General features: G+C 36.4%; 1 protein-coding gene across 1 annotated transcript in view; it reads right to left on the bottom strand.

The window, feature by feature from the left end:
- Positions 1-1,335: 1,335 nt before the first annotated feature.
- LOC149547857 (aspartyl/glutamyl-tRNA (Asn/Gln) amidotransferase subunit B) overlaps positions 1,336-15,823 on the bottom strand; it is a 73,771-nt gene continuing 59,283 nt past the window's right edge. Inside the window, exon 2 of the mRNA XM_089791908.1 lies at positions 1,336-2,051. Within this exon, the coding sequence (XP_089648034.1) occupies positions 1,660-1,998 (339 nt within the window). The 5' untranslated portion in view covers positions 1,999-2,051 and the 3' untranslated portion in view covers positions 1,336-1,659. The remainder of the gene's footprint in view (positions 2,052-15,823) is intronic.

Raw genomic sequence — 15,823 nt, 5'->3', positions numbered from 1 at the left:
GGCTCTACATAAAACATTAAACATTAGCTCCTTACCTATTATATATAGGTGACTAAAAATGAGGTGGTTAGTTTATCATTTGGAATAATACACCTATCTAGTGAGTTTCCCTTCTTCCTACCTAGTCTTATTCTACCAGCAAAGTCAATAGTTATCATATCAAAAAACATTCTTAAAAATTTGGAATCTTACTCATTCCAACAATTTTCAAAATGTTAACAATGTCATGTATAGACACTTTTTAGCACCTTTTAACAAGGTCGAAGTTAAATAAATTTCTCTCTCCATATGAAGTTTCAAAGAACTGCACAGCCATTCCAATTAAATCTATAGACATTGAAAATCATCACTCTAAATCAAATATTTACTTATTGTTAAGTACAACAAACTCAAAGATGTCCACTTCAATGACTTGAAAATAGCAATTCAGTATAAATCAGTAACACAAGGATGCGTCCCACCCTCCCCTCTTTTTTTTGCCCCACACATCGCAGACTTGGGAACTCCTCGGTGCCACCAAATTCCACCACCTCTATTGAAGATGGGGGAACATCCTGGTGTTAACTATTTGCTGATTTGACTGTTTATGTTCAAACAATTCAATACAATGTTCAAGTATTTATTCTTTTACATCTTTATATCTTATATTGCAATAGTTTTTTTCATAACTAGGATTTTTAGTACCATATGTATAATATACACAACTCTTCAGTCCCCCTACTGGCATCCCCCTGCTGTCCCCTGCCGTCCCCAAATTAAGGCCCCTCTATCCCCCTATACCAAAAACTTTCCCCCCATTCCTCTATCCCCCATACCCCAGAGTGGTGTAACTATGGTATGTGTGTGTGTGTATGTGTGTGTGTATATATATATATATAATTAATTCAATTACAATAACTTACTCTACTATGCATCTAGGAAAATCAGCCAAGAAAACAAAAAGCAAGAATAAAGGTATAGGCTAATCTCCCACCAAAAAATACCAAAGATAAAAACAAAGTCAAACTTCTTCTTTTTTCCAGATTCACAAAAACATAGTGATTTTTTTCAAAAAATTTTGTTATTTTCGACTAAAAACTATGCAGATCATGTAGATCAAATGATGAAATTTCCAAAAAAAATCATAATGTTTTCAATCTTTTCAAAATTGGTCAGCTGTACATTTTTGGGAGAGGATAGCCACGTCCAAGAATAAATACTAGAAGCATACATGATTTATTAACGACTTATTACCAATGTTAGGGATACTTTATAGATGAATCTCTTCACTGCGTTGTCTTTCGTGGATAGATTTTACAATTAACGGTATTAATCTGGTAAACTTCTACAACTTAGTGATTTTCAATTCACAGTATTAATATTGAAGAAAAAACCTCCCCGTAGTGATGTGCAGATAAAATATGTACAAAAATTTGCAGACGGATAATTGTATTGGGTACGCCTTACACATGCCTACTACTATAATAGATGGCATATAACTCATAATAAAATGAGTGGTTGAAATACTAGAATTAAAGCAGAAAAGCAGGATTAACAATATCATTCCAGAATCCAAATATTGTTCTAATATCTGCCAGACTAAGCAAGTTCTGTACTAAATCGAAACTCGAGCCAATGTTACTATCAGCAGCAGCAAGTATGAACTTGCTCTGAATGTATTTACTTGAGTAATGGCTTTAAATCTGGATCATCCAAATCCAGATCGAGCCATCCTTTGAGTTGCATAATCTCTAAATAATGATCATTTGGGCGTATGGGATGTACAGTTTTAGCAGAATATGGTAAATATTTCTTATCTATTTCAGAAAAAGTCTTGCCAACTATGGGACCCGGTAGCCGTTTCCTAGTCGGCTTTCGGAAATATTTCAGTGCTTTCATCGCCCTCACGTACTCAGACATATCTTTCTCCACCCGTTTCACTGGATCGCGCTGACCCAATTCGTTCATTAAACTCATCGAATAATTGATCATTCCCATGATAGTCTTCAAAGCCTCCATATCTTTCTTTCAAAATATCACTCACTAACTTGAATTATGGAAGTCCTTGGATCCTGCATTGTCCAAAGGAAAAATGTTTGTGTAATAAGAATTTCTTATACCAAATAATTAAATTTAAGTACTCAAAAACTAGTAACCTTCAATAAAGTAATAATTTAAGCTGTACTGAAGCATGTAGTTACTAAAAGTAAAATACAGCAGTACGGGAAAAAAATTGTATTAATAGAGGAAGAGATGGCGCTGGATAGGTTCCAGACAACATGCACCAAAGACAAAAAATGGTCATACTTCTTCTTTTCCAGATTTGTGCAAACACAGTGATTCTATTTCAAATTTTTTATTGTTTTTTACTACAAAATATACAGATCATGAAGAACAAATGTTGAGAATTTCAGGAAAATCTGTTGTGTTTTCAATTTTTAAATTTTGATCAATGCTGAAAATTTCAGAAAAATCTGTTATGTTTTCAATTTTTTTATTTTGGTCAAAAGTGCATTTTACCGGGAGCTTAGCCGCGTCTGAAAAAATATGTAACTCATGATCACGGTCCTTCCTCTCTGATGTAATCCAAAATGCATTATTATTAATATTCTGTGGTGAATCACACATCATTTATTTTATGTATTTGTCATTCTAGGGTTATTAAATCGTTCGTTTTTAACTAGATCTTATGGCACTATGGTGAGATTTCAACGACCTTTACATTGAGTTCTTTAGTGGATTTCATTACCACGGGACATATAATTTGCATATGGAAATATAGAACAATGGTCCGTGGAAAACGTAGAGAGTCCACAAGAAAGAATTTGTGTTAAAAGTATTTTGGAACATTCTCAACAATCCTTCCTCCGTAAGGCATTCCAGTTGCACCAAACAAAAAAAAATTGACCACTCAAAATTTCATCTTCAGTGTTCCTTTGTGAAATCATTTTCTCATTGTTCGATCATTTTTACTATTTCTTCAATAGGCCAACCCATTTATGGTGCGTATTATTGAATAATGTTTTCTTCAAACCCACTTTTGATTATCCAACTCTACAAAGGCAATGGTGCCAAAATATTTGCATCTAAATTCTTCATTTCCAGATAATTGCAATTTAAAAGATCTCAGAAGTAACTATAACACAATGGACAAGGGATAATCAGAACTTTCCTATATATATATATTAGTATTTGGTACTAGTGTGCTCTGTGTGGTGAGGACCCCATAAACAACACCCTCACTAGTCACAATAATTTGTATTTGATTGTCAAAATTTATGCTATTGGCTATTGGTTACAAAACTAACAACTATTTATCACAATCAATTACCTCACTACCTGATGTCAATACATGAGCTAACAAAAATACTGGAAAATTATAGCAATCTTTAATTACATTAACTAAAAATCTTAATCACCCAAAAGGCTAAAAGTTTGATTATAAATTGATAAAATAAACAAACCAACCTTAGCCACATTTTTTAGGCAACAGACTATCCCAAAAATAAGCCAATTACGAAATCTTTTGTAATGTACCCAACAAGACTTATATGCAAAAATATTTCAGATTTGAATATGTTTTATACTCGCACAGTTTTTTCACAAACTATGCATCCAAAATTAACAATTTTATTCTATGTCAATTAGAATTTCCTTCAATATTATGTAATGTTTCTTTCTTTAAGTTAGTTTGGCATGGAGAGAATGTTATCCTATTCATGAAATTACCCTAGGCTAGAAGGAATCCAGGATATGCTGACAGAAGCAATTTCTTGTTCAAATGAGTATAAAGAGTATAATGCTTTTTTTTGAGCATTTTAGGACAATTTATCCTATATTTATATTTACTACTTTTAGTAAGCCAATGATCTGACAAAGACGGTAGTCTCGGTTTTTTATGTTTCTCATGAGACTTGATATATACTGATATAGTTTAATACAGTAAATAACAATAAGTTATTGATTTATAAAGTTTAATTAAATATTTAACTTTATCGTTATTTTTATTTATTTAATAGAGTAAATAACAATAAGTTATTGATTTATAAAGTTAAATTAAATATTTAACTTTATCATTATTTTTATTTATTTAATTGATTACAAAAGCCAAATATTAAATCCAAAGTGATTTATTTGATCAATGGCCTACTATTATTTAATGTTAAATTGGGAGATTAAAAAGGGAAGTTATTCTGATAGAATTAAAGCATAAAGAAGCATTCCTTAAAAAAATAGTGAAAAGAGCACTCACAATAATAGCAAAAAAGCTTTCCTAAATAAAAGCTAGAGAAAGATGTCTCGAAAAATAAGACAAAAGCACTCCCAAAAAAAAGCAGAAAAGCATTTCCCAAGATAATGCATTCCCAGGAAAATAGTCCCAAAAAATTGACACTAGTATAGATATGATTAAAATTTAATTTACTATATCTAAAAACATTTATGTTTCGTGTATCTCAATTCTTTTTTGCACTTGAAGATTTTATTTTAATTTCTTAGAAAATGATTATTCATATTTTAAAAGTTCATAATATTAGCAAATATTTTATGTAATATTAATTAAATTATTTTTAAATATATACTCTGTTTGTAATAAATATTAAGAGTTTGACATGTAGATAGTTGTCAAATTTAACCTAGAAAGATAAATGTTAACATTAACACACTCACACCATCCCCCTCCACCCTTTGTCATTGTAGAATGCCTATCAGCATTAATAAAAGCTAAAAAATGTGCTTTTCCGAAAAAGGCAGCTTAAGCACCATGAGGATTGTATAATATAATAACATTTGGAATTAACAAGAGAAGTTTGATTGGCTGGTGCGCCAAATAGGTGACAAGTTTTCATTGATCGCAACCCAGTAATAGAAGGAACCGAACTGATCCGTGACACAAGGCACACGATCGGTGACACTTGATCACGACTAGTATATTAAGGAGAAGCGACAGGTTAAAAGAAGTTTGTTGGCAACAATCATGAAGAAGTGTGAATCTAGTGGAATGATCACAAAAGAAGATGGTATGATGCTCAAGCTTGTGATAGCAATTCATAATGATGAGAGGTAAACAATATTCTATGTGTTAGAATGTAATCAGACTGTATCTTTATCAGTTACATGTAGTCATGATCCGGGTTGGAATATTAGGGATAGGAGGCAACTGTCCTTTGAGATGGTGCAAGAATTTGATGATCTTGTTGCTCAGGATCGAGCTCCTTGTTGAGCTCTCCTTGTTGTATTCCTTTATGTCTTAATAAATTTTTACCCCTCTTTTCCCGATCAGTTACATGTGACAGAAGGATGATTGGTATGATCGATGTGGTGTAAGGCAAAGAAGAGATGATGAATTTTCTTGAAAAGAGTGATATTAACTCAACAATTCAAAGATGCAAGCAAGATAGGTGAGATGATTTGAGATGAAGCAAGTGCAGGTCAAATACATTTTGACTAATCTAGGGAATTACACAAGAAGACTTAATGACGATAAAAGCAGTGATTGTAAACAAGCTAAGGATATATGGATATGTGAAGTGAACTAGGTAAGAGTGTGGCAAACTTGTAATTTGAATGAAGGGATGAGATTAAGCAGCAAAAGAGTGAGTACTGGTTAAAGAAGACGAGCAGTGAGTAAAGAGAGAACGATGGGAAGAACATAGTTAAAAAGAGAGAACAGGAGCACAAAGACAATAAAAGCTGAACGCAGAGCATGTAATTACAGCAAGCAAAAAACATTGATTGAGGAGAGGAATATTATAGAGTGAGCAGAGCAAAAATGATCTAACAGGCAAGTAGTGCTTTCACAGATGCAGTTTCAATAAGGGCGATCCCAAAAATGGGTGGACCTTAATCGGTCTTATTGTTGTAAATCCTTTAACAAGGTGGACTCTTAGAAGGGGTTCTAAATCCTCTAACTGATGGAGATCCTAACAGATCTTCTTGTAGTCCTAACAATGTACCAAACACTCCTAATAGGGTGAACCCTCAGAAAGGGTATTTGTAAGCTCCTAACAGGGCAACCTTTTACCTGCAATGAAAAGCTTGTGGGTATCATCTCCACTGTGTTTTTTACCTTCTAATATGGCTTTTTCACAATACCAAAATGATTGTGTTATGTGTTATGTGCTGTGATTGATCGGTGATCTAAGTTTTTTGTTATAGCAATTATTTAGTTAATGTTTTGAAAGTAAAGTTTAATTGGTAGTTTGAATTAGTAGTTTACTAGTTGTACTGATAGTTTGAATTAGTAGTTTAGCCTAGAATACAATCGGTTAGAATGATATATGTATGGCCCGATCCATGAATCAGAAGGGTTACTCAATCATGGCGATGCGTGGTAATATTAGTCTCAATGATGCATACTCTCATCAGATTTATTATCAAACAAAGATATATGTGAATATGGTACTTAATGCCATATGCCATGAATGCAATAATGATATCTATATGAATGCACTTATGTGTCACGCAATGTTCCAAGTGTATGTGAATGTGCATAAAATGTTATGTCATAGATTGATGCATTCATGTGGATGCCCAAGTATATGAGATGTGATGCAATGCTATGGATGTTGTGGACATGACAATATGATGTTATCTAAATGGAGTATCATACATATGTATATGTGTGTAATGGTACTTCATGAATGAGTATGCATATGAGTCAGTGAGATGTATTATGATGGTAATCTTATGATGATGGTTGTGAGCAATCTTCAATCCACTGGATCAGATCTAACGGCTATGCAAAGTGCAGGAGACAATGGTAATGTACAAGACAAGGATGCCTCTTACCCTTGCCCTTATTTACATGTTTAATTATTTGAAATAATGGGATATCACAGATTGGGCTTCTCATTTGAGCATGTTGAATATTGTTGTTGCTTATGATTCTGTTCTTAAAGGAGATTATGCTTCTTCTTGCTGGTTTGAGTAATGTACCCAAATTTTGTTGTTTATTTCAGCACTATTAGGTTCAAAGACCTTTTTTATTTGTGAATGCCTTCAGAAGACCATTCAGGACACTTTGATTCACACTCTCTATTTTTAGTAAGTCACTTAGATATTTTGCTCATACTCACTATTTATAGTAAGTAATCCAGTTGATCACTTGGCATGATATCTATATTTGGGAAGTGGATGGATTATTCCCATAAGTTGATATTGGAAATTATCAAAGGTTTAATGATTTTAGTTAAAATTAGTTTCACTTCAATAGTATTAATTATATTAAATGACTTTATGATATTATGACATATACGAAAGTATAATTACGTCATTTTCATAAGGAAAAATTAAGAGTAATGGATGATTTATCTCACACTAAGCATGGAGGTTCACTTGGAGTTTGAGGAGTCTTTATAAATGAACCTTGTCCTCCTTCAAAAGCATGTTATGAGAATATTGTTCAGTGATTGGTTTCCAAGGACAAAACCCCTAAAGAAAGTGATAGTTGGATACAAGCTCGGACCTTCTTGTTAGAGTAGATCATTTCAAAGTCTACGACTAGGTTTAATGTCTAAGTTTTGGATTCAAGATAGTTGAGATTGATGACAGTCAAAGGTCAGAAAATTCTCAGTGAGCCTACTATTCTTATGTGCATAGATGTGTGAGTAAAGTTCAAATTTGAAGCTATAGGCAGCACTCAAATTAGAGTGAAATCTTCCCAACACATGCCTAGTGATATATGCAACACAAATTCACAAGTAATCAGATCTGAGGCAAGTTTGGAGGGCATTTAGGGGTGACAAAGGGAGGAATCTGCCATCCCATTCACAGCCATTTCAATTTTAAACACTAGTGTAGGAGCACCCTAGGGTCTACTCCAACCCTAGTTCAAGTTTCGTGTTCGTGATCGCAGGAGTAGATGACATCAAATAAAGACCATCGAATAAGCCACCGAGGACTTCAAACTTTCATTCGTCCGACATCCACAAGATCGCAGCCAATCAGACAACCTAGTTTCATAACCGTGCGAAGTGGCATAACAATTAAGTTGCATGTTTTGCGTGATTGCGACAGCCGGCAAGCAAGAACGATTTAAACTCGCGAAGTGGTGACACAGTTAAGATGAAGGTTGGCGCATGGTCGCAACTGTCAATGACTAACAACAATTTAGACCTGCAAAGGGGCGATAGAAGGAATTGTGGTGTTTTCGCATCATCAAGACAGTCAGTGACTAACCGCAGTTGAAGCCAACGAAGTGGTGATAAAGGGAACTCAACAATCACGCAACGTCGAAGCAATTAAGGAATGACCGTGGGGTAAGCCAACGAAGATGTGATTAAAGTCAACATGGATAGTTTCGCATCGTCGCCACCGCAAAAGGTTAAGTCAAGTTGATGGCAGCGAAGTTGCGTCAACAGCATATTGCACCATCACAAGGCTCAAAGCATAAGTCAGGTTAACCACCGCGAAGTTGTGAGCAAGGCATATCGCATGATCGCAAGGGCAGGTGGACAGTTAGGGAAAACCGCAACGAAGTTGCGCAAAGCACTTTTCGCAAGATCGCAAGGTTAAGTGAACGGCTAGAGGAAGTAGGTGCAAAGTCACACCAAGCATTTACAACATCGCAACGTGAATGCAAACAGTTGGAGAATGAGTTGCGACACGGCGAAACAGCCAAGAAACAGTTGAGCACATCATCACGACTTAAAATGAAGTCAGTGAGAAGGGAGTTGCAACGGGGCGAAAGTGACATCTTCGCGACGTCGCAACCCAATAAGGACAAAGAGAGAATGGACACGTGGAAAGAGAGAAAATTACGTCAGCCCAAGAAGCAATCACAAGTCGAGTTGTAGACCCGAAGGGTGGTTGAACGTTTCAGTTCATCGAATCTTGATGATTTGTTGGAATGAGTAGAAGCAGAGCTATAAGCAGCCGAATGTTCTCGGGTGGCACAAGTTAGAAGCACGAGTTAGGAGGAAAAGTTAGAACCAATTTTAGGAGTTAAGAACCAGTAAGAAATTTCTAGGAGATAGAAGCTATTGAATGTAATGTGATATTCAGAATTCAATAAAGATAGTTTCAGTGTGTGTTAAGTGATTTCAATCTGTAAATTTATCAGTTATTGGTAGGACTTGATAGAGTAGGATTGTGTTGCTTAAGAGCAATCCTATAAATGGATTCTTCTTGATCTTTGTGTTCGACCAAATGGATTACCAAAGTCAAGAAGAATCCACTATAAATATTTCTTCTTCTTTTTTGTTTGTGTGTGTGGTTAATCTAGTTGAGAATCCAAGCAAGGCCTAGGCAAGCAAAGCATGTCTCGATTAGGAACTTGCAGTAAGAAGATGAGAGTGGAGAGAGCATGATTGATCTATATCAGTCATGAGAGGAGAGAGAAGAGTAATTGGATAGCCTTTCAGTGGGTAGGAAGTCTTGAGGAGGGGAAGAGAATTAGTTCCCCATAATGCTAGGGTCAGGTTGTAGCCCTAGGAGGCTCAATAGTGAGTCCAAGGAGTCCTAAAAGAGAGTAGGGCTTAGTGTGGAAGACGACCTCCCCATCAGATTGGTATCAAAGCCATGAGATTTGTGGCTTGTATGGTATGTTGTATACTCCTGAATCCAGTGGGTCTTCAAAGATGGTTACCAATGCAAAACTGGCTAAGGAGGTAGACGAGCAGAAGAAGTTCATGGAGGAGAAAACCTGTTGAGATAATGGGTGTTGCACACATTGCATAATATTGTTATATTTTATTATTTTATTTTATTATGTAATGTTGTACCTAGATGGACATGCAACACGTAAAGATTCCCATGGTATATTCTTGATGAGTTGTATTGTAACATTGTGATAATATTTTATGTAATTATTTAATATTGGAGAAAAGAATTAAATGCTCAATATTAAATGTGGGGTCAGTGGGTTAGGTAGCACATGGTATTAGCACATAGTTTATGTAATACCACTTAGTGTTTTTGTGGGACATGCTACTATATAAGCAGCCACAAGGGTAGTTGTTGTATAGAGAGTGACAAGGAGAAGACAAAAGGCAAGAGTCAAGCGGGACAAGGCTTGACAAGTTAGCCAAGGGAGCATTTGTGAAAGTTGAAAGTATGGCATGGGATGTGTGGATTCATGCTTGTTCACATAGTTTGCTCGGTTGTGGCTATGGCCATGAAAGCTTCCATGGTTGTATGGCAATGGTATTTTTTGCTGAATAATATATGGTGATGGATGCTTTTGAAGGTTGGATTTTTTCCCTCAATGAGGGTTTCCCAGGGTATATCTTGTGTCACATTTTATGGGTATGTTGTCTATTCTCTTGCATGTGGATTTTAATTCCGTATTTATTTCAAATCTATTATGGGTTATGTGAAAACGGTTATATTCTTTATTGCCAAGTTTCTTTACAAGTGGTATCAGAGCTATGGTTTTATTATTGTAACCCTAGATTGAATCCATGAGAATGCATGAGAGGATAAAAGAAAAGGCAAGATATATGAATGATTTATTACAGATCTAAGGGTTTTAGATTTGTTGTTATGATGGGATGTTAAAAGATTTGGGCATGTGAAATTGTTGAACAAAAAGATTTTTTCGGATGTTTTATTTAAATGAGGGTTTTGGGGGGTAGCTTGCAAAAATGACCTCCTGAGTAAAAATAGACCTCACCATTGGATCCGGGTCGACATTTCCATAAATTTTGATATATAATATGCCCTAGTTTGGCCATGTTCAAAGGAAATGAAAGAGTTTTTTAGTTTCAACCCATGATGGCTGTCAGATTTAATCCTGTCGGAATTTTCATCACTGAAAAAATAAAAAATGAAAAATCGTACTGAAAATGGTAAAAAGACTGTCTTAGTAAAATGGCCATAACTTTCTCTCAGAATATCGGATTTCAAAGTTCTTACAGGCGTTGGAAAGCTAATTCAGAGCACTACAACATGGTATAGGTTTGGTTCTGTGATTTTAAAATTTTGTCAGATTTTCAGAGCCCTAAAGTCGGATGTTCTTTATTTTGAGCACGGATTAGGGCATAACTTGGGCATACGGAGTCAGATTTTGGACTTCGAGTAGTCAACAGAAAGCTCTTGGAGAGCTCTACACATTGGTTCAGATTTGGTGCAGGTTTGACATGATTTATTTGGTGATATATTTATCTGAACAGCTTATAGGTATATTTTGACTATGGTAACATTGTGAGTTTATGGCATTGGAAATTTAAGATTTGATGTCATTGTATACTCAGTTCATATTTCAGATTGGTCTCATGATGATATGGTTATCAGTATTTGGTTTGGATATGCATGATGACTTGTTGGATCTACAAGTTGTGCAGTGTTGTAAGCGGTCTATACTTACAGGTTGCATTTATGGCTAGTTATGGGTTGTCTTTGCCCATTGATCTTTCATTATTGATGCATATTCAGATTGGTGGCTTGGATTTGGGTTGTCTATGCCTTAAGTCACATGATTTTATTTTCATGTAGAAGGGATGAGATGTTGTTACCAGGTACAGTCATGGTGGAAGATTGTGGTTGACTATGCTGGCAGGTTGGACACATTGAGAGCTGGATGCTTGGTTCATGGATGTGATCATGGTGTCATGAATTTTGGCATGACATGATTGGTTATACAGGTACATCCTTGATGTTCATTAGCTTGGATTTCTGATTCAGTTATGGTGGTATATCTTCTTGGTTGAGGATCATAGTTTAGTTTCTTTTGAGGAGCTCATGATGTGCACTTTGAGTTCTTTGATAGTTTGATGCCTTGGTTGATTCTCATGGTTAGAGGATGGTTTTTCATCATTATGTCATGGATAGCTTGGATACACGGTTTAGTGGGAGCTTGTGACAGTGATGAGGTGACAGTGCAGGATTAGTTCCTGGTTTGGTTTGGATCTTCAAGTAGGAGATGGATTTTATGATGCCATAGGTGACTTGGTACCACAGTTGAGTGGGAGTTGTTGGCATTGATATATTTATTGAGTGTTTGCAGATATTGCAGGTTTGTCTTAGATCCTGTTGTTGCAGAAGCGTCTTTGACATTTGCATGGTGCACTTGTTATCTTCATGGTGTGTGAAGATGGTTAGATCTTGAGGACTCATGGAGTTCTTGGTTATCTTCATGGTGTGTGGAAATGGTTCTTCATGGTATGTGGAGATGGTTTTCTTCATGGTGTGTGGAGATGGTTGCATCTTGAGGACTCACAGGGTTCTTGGCAAAGGTGTGGTTTATGCTTTTATTTGGCATGTTATCCTTAGTGTGAGGATGGTTTCATTATTATGTCATGGTATACTCTTGCTACGCGTTTAGAGTTGTGACATGTTATGGTGTGTTCATATGGAGCATGTTATCTCTTTAGTTGAAATGGTAAGATCATGTTGTCATGTTTATGTTCCTGAGGCCATGGTTGGAACTTTGACATTGATCTTGGTTTAGTTTCTTAGTATTGAGTACACTGATCATAAGCTGGATACTTCATGATATTGCTATGTTGCATTTGGAGTTGGCATGGATTGATTGGTTACAGGTGCTCATGGATACTTAGAGATGGTGGTGACACTGATTTTTCTTGGATTAGAGAAGTATTTGTTGAGATGATTGATGGTTTCAGCAGGAAGTCCGAAAGGCAATCACCTGATATGAACTTGAGAGGAGATTGTTCTTAGATGAGTCTTGGTTGGAGACTTGGGTATCTGGATGAGCATTCTCATTCCCCACTCTTGGTCTACTCGGCGGTTTGCTACTTGAGAGGTATAGCCCATTGTTTCTCTCAGTTGCATTATATTTATGCTTGTCTTTCATGGATATGGATCTTGAGCTATGGTACATGAGTTAGTTCTGGAGGGTTCATTTGAGAGATGTTTAAGCATTGGTTATCTCCATGTGCATATGTTGTTATGCTGGTTGAGTTTGGGAGATGGTTTTATATTGGGCATTTTCCTTTGGATTAAAAATGGTTATTCCTTGGTTTAGGAATGAGTTTATTGAGTTTGATCTTCTTGTGAGAGGCTTACATCCATGATTAGCTATATGGTATGGTTTGGGTGTTGTTGAGGCTTCTTGTTGGAGTTTTATGGAGGAGATCATACTTGCATAGTTTACATCTAGAAGTGTGTGTAGAAGGACATGATACAGGTTATGATTTGCATGGTTTCTCTAATCTTGGTTATCTTCCTGGATGTTCAGTTTTGCCTACATTGGATTTGAGATTGACTGGAGATTGTGATCACTGGTTTGTGCTCATGTATGTCATGTGAGAGATGACATGGTTATTTTTTTCTCTTTCCTCTGTTAGTTGTGGAGAATTTGGGAGACTATTGGAGACTTGTTATGAGAGTTGTTTTTGCAGGATATTGGTTTATGTATTGTGAACGTCCTTGATACTACATGGATTCACTTCTTTGAGATGTGTTGAGTGGATTGGTTATAGATTTAACATTATCTTTTGCAGTGGGAGCTTCTTGGTATATATGTGGCAGGTATTGCTCTTGAGGCTTGTGATTGTAGGTTATAGATTGGATATGTCAATGACATGAGATTCACTTGTTATACTTTTGAGGTATAGATAGTTGGATGGGTTTGGCACTTGTTGTGGGTGTTATTTCAGCTATGGATATTTTGACAACTACGGATACATGTAATTACCTTTGGATCAGATTTTTTGTGCTTGGAATTTCAGTTGGTACAGAATTTTATGATCTTCTAATGCGACAGGTTGGGTGGTTTTCTCTTTGGATGGCTTCTATGTATGTCCAATGGGAGTGGCATAATAGGAGGTGAGATCATTCATGTTTGAGATGCTGGATACTTTGATTTTGTTGCGGGTACCAAGATGGAGCACTTGGTGTATTTTGATCCATGATGGTGGATGTGCTGGGAGGGATTGTTCCCTTGTTCATTTATGTGGCTACGGATTGACCCTATGCAATGTATACAACAAGTGGGAGATTGTTGAGATAATGGGTGTTGCACACATTGCATAATATTGTTATATTTTATTATTTTATTTTATTATGTAATGATGTACCTAGATGGACATGCAACATGTAAAGATTCCCATGGTATATTCTTGATGAGTTGTATTGTAACATTGTGATAATATTTTATGTAATTATTTAATATTGAGGAAAAGAATTAAATGCCCAATATTAAATGTGGGGTCAGTGGGTTAGGTAGCACATAGTTTATGTAATACCACTTAGTGTTTTTGTGGGACATGCTACTATATAAGCAGCCACAAGGGTAGTTGTTGTATAGAGAGTGACAAGGAGAAGACAAAAGGCAAGAGTCGAGCGGGACAAGGCTTGACAGGTTAGCCAAGGGAGCATTTGTGAAGGTTGAAAGTATGGCATGGGATGTGTGGATTCATGCTTGTTCACATAGTTTTCTCGGTTGTGGCTATGGCCATGAAAGCTTCCATGGTTGTATGGCAATGGTATTTTTTGCTGAATAATATATGGCGATGGATGCTTTTGGAGGCTGGGTTTTTTCCCTCAATGAGGGTTTCCCAGGGTATATCTTGTGTCACATTTTATGGGTGTGTTGTCTATTCTCTTGCATGTGGATTTTAATTCCGTGTTTATTTCAAATCTATTATGGGTTATGTGGAAACGGTTATATTCTTTATTGCCAAGTTTCCTTACAAAACCAAGCTTCTTGATGAGGCCATAGAGGAGATGAAAGACAAGTTAAAAGAGATAGAAGAAACAGCCCAAGCAAAAGAAGATGAATACCTTAACAAAGGTAAGGAGAAGGTAAATTTGGAGGATGAAATACCTGAGCCAAATCCTCCACTTGGTGAACAAGAACCATTCCTCAAAGCCCTCAAGGCATTTGGAGAAAAGAACCTAGAAAATGTCTCATTGTTCCATGGCAAGATGGATGCTAAGGCGGTCCTAGAATGGATTTAGAGTATATAAAACTACTTTGAATGTGAAGGGGCAACAGAGGCACAAAAGGTGAGATTTGCAAAATCTAGATTGCAGGGACAAGCACTAACTTGGTGGAAGTTTGTGCAACGGGAGAGGGAAAGTGAAGGGAAGAAACCAATAGCCAGTTGGAAGGCTATGTTGGCAAAGATAAAAGAAACCTATTTGCCAGAGGATTATGAGATTTAGTTACACAAGCAGAGGCAGAATCTCAAACAGAAGGATCTTGATGTGGCTACCTACAGGAGGCAAAGAGCATCAAGGTGGCAAGGTATCTAAATCGCCTTATGTGGTCTTTTCAAGATGAGTTGAGCTTGTTTAGTCTCACCACATTACAGAGTTGTTTTCAGATGGCTAGGAAAGTGGAAGATAAGTTGAGGAAAAAAGGGGACTCAAGTTCCAAGAACAAAGACAGAGGTAAAGACTTCATAAGTGGCTCAAGAGGAGGCTCTAGTAGAAGGACAAATGAACAAAGAGGCTATGGGGATTCCAAATGGAATGAGCAGACTAGTGAAACCAGTCAAAGGGGTAGCTCTAATAGAGGAAGAGGATCCATAAAATGGTGGTAGAGGCAGAAATGGGAACAGCAGCAAAGGCTCACACTTCAATAATATGAAGTGTTACGACTGTGGCAAGTTGGGGCATCCTGCCTACAGATGTCTAGAGAAGGCATCATCATCCTATGGAGAGAAGAAAATCACCTACATCCAAGAGGAAAACAATCCCAGAACAGGTGAGGTGGACCTTGATGTAGAAAAGGGTGAGAACCTCATGTTGAGGAGAGTCTTAGTTAAAGAACCAGTAAAGGAGGAACCCAAGCAGAGAAGGGTATTATTTAGGACTACATGCAAAAATAATAGGTAAGGTGTGCAAAGTTATCTTAGACTCATGGTCTACTGACAATGTAATGTCAAAGGAAGCAATACAAAAGCTTGGTTTAGCAAAAATACCACATATGTGTCCT

The sequence above is a fragment of the Cupressus sempervirens genome, chromosome 7 (assembly GCF_028749045.1).
Source record: "Cupressus sempervirens isolate cs-2001-9-10 chromosome 7, ASM2874904v1, whole genome shotgun sequence".
In the NCBI taxonomy this organism is placed as follows: domain Eukaryota; kingdom Viridiplantae; phylum Streptophyta; class Pinopsida; order Cupressales; family Cupressaceae; genus Cupressus; species Cupressus sempervirens.
The sequence above is the reverse complement of the archived record's forward strand: the minus strand, read 5'-3'. Positions and strand labels throughout refer to the sequence as shown.